General features: G+C 33.0%; 1 protein-coding gene across 1 annotated transcript; it reads left to right on the forward strand.

Moving 5' to 3' along the window:
• Positions 1–218: 218 nt before the first annotated feature.
• LOC136348567 (small glutamine-rich tetratricopeptide repeat-containing protein alpha-like) lies at positions 219–2,460 on the forward strand. The gene is made up of 6 exons (XM_066299487.1): positions 219–341; positions 849–1,156; positions 1,210–1,493; positions 1,550–1,655; positions 1,707–1,784; positions 1,839–2,460. Exons 2-6 carry the CDS (start codon positions 852–854, stop codon positions 2,005–2,007), a joined length of 942 nt encoding a protein of 313 aa, XP_066155584.1. The 5' UTR covers positions 219–341; positions 849–851; the 3' UTR covers positions 2,008–2,460.
• The last annotated feature ends 3,943 nt before the right edge of the window (positions 2,461–6,403 follow it).

Below are 6,403 nucleotides of genomic sequence, written 5' to 3' on the forward strand. Positions count from 1 at the left end.
TCTTATAATTTCATCATTTTATCATTACAAATGTCAAAATTTGCATTGGTGCTTGTTGAATGAAACATAATACTTATAAATTTATTTGAACTTATTAATATTCGGTAAAAAAATAAGGAGAAAATATTTAAGGAAATGGCACGTGCAACGAGCCGTACCTCTAATTTCATGGCTTGTGCAAAGAGGTTGATGACAATTTGAAGAGTTGTCAAATTTAGAAAGTTGACAAGACCAAAATGCAAAACCGCAAAACCTAACCCAATTTTAGAATTTGTCTGGCGATTGCTAAAAATAAAATTAACTATAATTTTCCACAAAAGGGGTTGTTTTTTGGAAAACTAGTAAGTTTTTACAATAAAAAATGCAAGATATTAGGTATAAACTGCATCGATGTTCATTAAACGTTTGAATAGAGTCGAAGAAATTCAGAAAAAAAGTCTTCCACCAGGTTAAACCAAAACAATTTGGAAAAAAATTAGAAGTATTTTTGTAGGTTTAATGCAAACATATTTAATCCATTTTGTTATTATACACAACGTTTTTCATATTAGTTGCCTTGAAATTGAATCTTGATTAATAGTTAAGTTGCAGGCAACTGCAATATGATCTTCATGAATTTTTGGATACCTCATGCAATTTTCACCTAAAAAAAATCTATGCCATATATACAATTTGTTCAAAATATTCACGTACTCTGCAGTAATCAGTAATATCAAATTTTAATTACAAGATTTATTTTACTGACTAGTCACACTGGAGGCTCAGAAAAAAATAAATTCTGGTACACAATGTATATAATCATTTTTAATATAATCACTTCTAGTCTGACACTAAAAATTTCTTTCTAGAACATGGATATCAAGAAGCAAACTTTAGTAAACAGCATAATAAGCTTTTTAAGAGATGAGCTGGCTGGACACACTTTAAGCGAAGAAAAGAAGGAGTCAATTGAAGTATCCATTCAATGTCTTGAAACTGCCTTTGACACAGAAAATCAAAAGTGTACTGAAAAAGTTGATCTTTTGAGGTTAATAAAAGTTGAGAAAAGTGTTGATGTTACTGATGAGCAGAAGGCTGAAGCTGAGCAATACAAAACCAAGGGTAATGAGTTTATGAAGGGTTCGCAATATGAGCAAGCTTTAGAGGAATATGCTAAGTAAATTTTTAATAATTAACCTCCATAAATATTTTTAAAAAACTACATTTTAGGGCCATACAACTAAATCCTTACAATGCAGTTTACTACTGCAATAGGGCTGCTGCATATACAAGACTTTTAAAAGACCAAGAAGCCATCAGTGACTGCCAGGAAGCCATAAAATTAGATCCTACATATGGAAAAGCATACGGCCGTTTAGGAATTTCCTATTCCAATTTAAATAAATATGATTTGGCTCTTAAGGCTTATGAAACAGCTCTTAAGTATGATCCATCTAATGCCATGTATGAAACCAATTTAAAGGTTGCCCAAGAGAGGCTTGCGAGTACAAGAAGTAATTTTAGAGTTTTTTTTAATGAATGGTGGTTGCATGAAAAAATTTGTTTTAAGGGGGCACAGATGCAAGTCTTCCAGGAAATCTTTCAGAGTTCATAAACAATCCTAACATCATTAATATGGCTAGTCAAGTACTGAGTGATCAGAATTTCCACAGCATGTAAGTTGTTTTGTGTGATTTTTTTTTTTGTTGCAGTATGTATTTTTTTAGGATGTCAGCATTAATAAACAATGTGTCTAGAAATGGAGGAGAAGGTATGCCTGGAGCAGTAGAAACAATGCTTCAAGCGTAAGAAAAATGTCATAATTTATTTTTATTTTTTAACTGTGATTCTTCTATTAGAGGCCAAGCACTGGCACAAAGAGTTGTTAATGAAGACCCAGATTTCTACAACCGGGTAGTCAGGAATGTTCAGACTACTGACCAGAACAATCCTAATGCGGATTCCTCAACACCAGATTCAGTATCCAGCAACAAACCTCCAGAGAAGAAGGATGAAGGATCAGCATGAAAAAGGCAGAAAAGATAATATTTATGTGACTGTTGATGCTAGAATCTTTTTATCACCAATGTAATACATTTTTTATTACCATTACCAATATATATTTGAACTTTTCAGTTCAAAATACACATTGCTTCTTTAAAAACTAGACAAATGGTAGGTAACTAAGATTCATGAAAGTTTCAGATTATAAGCAAGCACTGTACGTGTATGGTAATTGGTTTGCTGTCATAATTATTAAAAGGGTTTATAAAATAAAGTCATGGTGATTTAGATATTTTTATAGCGACCAATAGTTAATTCATTTGATGGATTGTTAGGGAGTTTAGCAGAAAGAATTTCATATTAAACGAACTTAGTTTAACGATATCTCTCTAGTAATATTTTACAAATTAAAGGTGGTAATTAAGGATTTGTAATAAAATCGATTAATAAAGTCGTATGTTATTAAATCATATTGAATTGTTGTTTTTTTTTAAATATTAGTCAGTTGTCTTTCCTTTCAATAAAAAAAAATTGCGATTGCAGCAAAGTAAGATGAAACTTCATGTAAACAAGGCAGAATCGCTTTGCTATTGAAATTTAGAGTGGTAAAGTTTTAGTTTTTTTTTAAATTTTGCATCAAAACTGCTGTAATTATTTTGTACAGCCCATAATTTTTAAAATCTACTTTAATAAATTAAAAAAATATTGTAAAAATTCTCAAATTCTGTCTAAAACAAGTCTTCAAAAAAACCAGTGGTGTACAGGACAATTTCAAGTAGAAAAAGTGAAAATTGACTTGCCTCGATTTTAATTATATTTGCTTCCGCAGTACTTATACGATAGTGTTGATATGATTAAGCCAAAATTCGTATTATATAATTCAAAAAGTTGTATTAGAAAATATTACCGAAGCAACAGTAGTATTATCGCCTTAAAGGGGGCATCAATTACGGTAGAAAATACCGTCGGCAAACCACTGGATAGGCGGCCACCATTTTAATCAGATACACTAAGGGAAACAGACTTAAATTGTAAATCAGAGAATGAAAGCGACAAAAAGAGTATATTATTTAGTTTTTATTTTATCTGGGAACTTAATGATTTATAAAACATGCTCAGCGTTTTTTGCTTAATTTTTAAGGGGTTATTGACTAATTAACACTATGAACACTATGAGGGAGTTGCCACTGGAAGCTGAGTCTCAACTATACTTTGATATCTTTCGATTTTTTCAAGCTAATTTTACGAAACTTTGTATCAGAAGATTTTTTGGGAAAAGAAATTCAAATTTATCAACAATTCAGTCGTATCTGCTAGAGAGCACCAAAAGCGGCCATTTGGACACTTAATTTTTGTGTTTCTGAAAGAAACTAAATAAAAAAGTAGCATGTAAACAAAGAAAAGTTAAAGTAAATTAACAATCTTAAATTTAATTTGTAAGTTTAAAGAAAATTAATCTAACTGTTTGATATGTTTTGTTATTTTCTAAAACGCAAGATAGTAAGTTAGCTTAGCACCTTTGCATAGTCAGCATGCATGACCCGTTTTAGATACGTTTTTCTGGGAAACTGTTGCTTCCAACGGCGACAATTTTTTTAAATAGTCGAGATAGAGAAAAATTGTACTGACATACAGTGTGGCATAAAAAGGTTGCACCTGCATAAAAGTGTCCTAATGGTCGCTTGTGGCGCCCTCTCGAAAATACAATTTTATCGTTGATATATTTGAATTTCTCATCCCAAAAAACCACCGGATACGAAATTTTGTAAAGTTAGTTGGATGAGATCGAAAGATATCGAATATAAGATTTATTTTTCAACTTTGATTCCCAGTATCTCAAGAACCGAAGGAGCTAGTACACATATTTATAAGAACTTTCAACCTTATAACCACTTGAAACATCGCCCCGTGAAATCTCTGACACTTAATCAATAACACCCTGTGTAAGGTAGTATATTTTTGGAGATGGAAATTGAAAATTTTGGTTTTCGAGTCGGAAACGTTGATCCCAGAAATGGCTTCATTGCGACCAAATTTCTCATTTTTTATCATGTGCGAGAAAAACTTGATCCTAACAACAATAAGGTTTGCACATTTTCTATAATTACATGCACTTGTCTCCGTTTTATTTTCGGAGCTACAAGTTGGTCAGTACATACATATTAACCTAAATATTAAGCGTGAATCCAGACAGTTGCATCACACACATGGGTCGCCATTCTCTGGAACCGAACCATGTTATTGAATAAACACCAATCGCGCTTTATTACTAGTCAAATAAATATGATTTTTATTCGTTTTTAATGCTGCAATAAATGCTGAAAAAGTACATTTTTACTAGGAGAGATCTGATAGAAATGCGATGTCAAAGGGCGCTTAATTAACAGGTTTTTTGTGCATGTAGGTCGACGTTAAGCGGCTACTTCCTATCGGACAAACAAAACTGAGTCAATTTTCATTTTTAGTTGCGAACCATTAATCTTATGACTTAAGTCTAGTATTATAAATAAAATCGGTCTTAAAGTGTTTGGATAAACAAAGTGCAATTTATAAACGAGTCATGGTAGGAGGCTATTTTAGAATTTTGAGTACGAGTCTTGTCCAATTTAAAACTAATCATGGACGAGTATTTGTTGACCTATTATTTTATGCGCTGAAACTGTCATTTGATTTTGACTATGAGATCTAATTTACGCTAATATTGACATACCCCCTGTTACAAAAACATTGTTGTCTACAATATATATATAATGTGCAATTCAAAAAACTAATATTAGATGTTTACTTTTGCTTTTCATAATGGGCCAAGTATTTTTAACGGTTGTGATATTGTCACTATTTTTGTCGTAAGTGATGATTCGCTAGTCCATGCAGTTCAGATATTCATGATTCATGGTTTATTATTATTGAGGTTCGAATAATACAAGTGTAGAGACCTATAAATGAAAATAGGCACATTTTGATGCAGAGATTCATTTGATTGTATATTGCGCCAAAACTATTAAAAAAGAAAATAGTGACTTGGCTGGTCTTATTACGTCTGCGCAAAGTTCACAATCTACGCTCTCTCATATGCTCGAATCTGGAGTGATTGTCGTGTAAAACTTACTAGAGACGAAGCTCTAACTTCCATTATCAACTTCAATTAAATGTAACTCAGTGTTGACCGAAAATATCAACTTTTGCACAGTAGCGTCTAAATAGAAAATTAAACGACGAGCTGCCCATCTCAACGGATCGTCGAATTTTATTGATGTGTTGGTATAGGTCTGAACACAGCGGATGGGTCAATGAATACGTTCCTTTTTTTACTAGTGACGATATGCACAACTACCTAGTCTCTCCATGATTAGCACATCGGGTTACAGACCGAAATACAACAGACCGAAAACAGATCGATGTGTGTGTGTAGCATGCCAAAAAGCTTCAAAAAGTAATTTTTGTAAAAGGCGTTTCCAAAAAAATTCTGATCTAAAGTTCGTACTTATGCTCACAAATTGCTTTCCAAAAACTTACCCTTAGGGAGATGAATTTTGGGCCATTCGTGTATCAAACCAAGGTTAACAGGACATCTTCGTGGGACGCTGACAGGAGGGTACCCTAAGCTTCTTCATCCCTAAACTTTTGAGGGTTTAGATTTTATAACTCTTAAGTGGTTTACTAGATTCTCATCTCATTTAAAAAAAGATGCCCTTGGTTAATCTACGTGCACTGAACCATTTTCCAGAAAAAGTGCGTATTTTTACTGGATTACCAAAATAAACCATATTTTTCTAATAAATTTGTTACTTTGAGTTTTTACTTGGCTGGACATTTTATTATGCCATTTCTTCTGGTTGTCTGCTTTTGCAAGTATATTTAAAATGAAAAAATCATCGTTCATTAAAAATGGAATATACGTTTAATGAATACGTCGATATGCATTTAATGCTTCATACCATCGTAGGCCGGCATTGGAAGAAAACATACTGGACGTCCCGTCTGAAAATCCTGCAACTATCGTTCGAGGATCAGCAAGCCAATTCATTAGCCTTAGCAAGACGGTATTTAACGTTCTTAAAGACCAACTTTATATCCGTACCATGTCCAAAAAGTTCATGATCATACTTGCGATGAGCTTCCGCTTCCACTAGAATTCGCAGGCTGCCTGTTGCAACAACATAACGACGACAATAACTTCATCGGAAATATTTTGCTCACGGATGAAGCAGAATTTATTAAAAGCGGCATCATTAACTGGCACAACTTACGCATTTGGCCCGATGAAAACCCTCATTCGACTGTCGATGGCGAATCAATACCAATTCAATATGATTAATGTTTCGGCAGAAATTTTGGGAAAACTTCTAACCGAGACATTCATATTACCAGTGCGGTGTATTGACTACATTATTGGGATTTCCTTGAAAATTTATTACCC

The sequence above is a fragment of the Euwallacea fornicatus genome, chromosome 33, assembly GCF_040115645.1.
Source record: "Euwallacea fornicatus isolate EFF26 chromosome 33, ASM4011564v1, whole genome shotgun sequence".
Classification (NCBI taxonomy): Eukaryota; Metazoa; Arthropoda; class Insecta; order Coleoptera; family Curculionidae; genus Euwallacea; species Euwallacea fornicatus.

Coding starts and splice junctions, on each gene's coding strand:
- LOC136348567 (XM_066299487.1), top strand. CDS start 852: ATGGATATCAAGAAGCAAACTTTAGTAAACAGCATAATAAGCTTTTTA. Junction 1,494..1,549: donor GAGGCTTGCGAGTACAAGAA/GTAATTTTAGAG, acceptor ATTTGTTTTAAG/GGGGCACAGATGCAAGTCTT. Junction 1,656..1,706: donor GATCAGAATTTCCACAGCAT/GTAAGTTGTTTT, acceptor GTATTTTTTTAG/GATGTCAGCATTAATAAACA.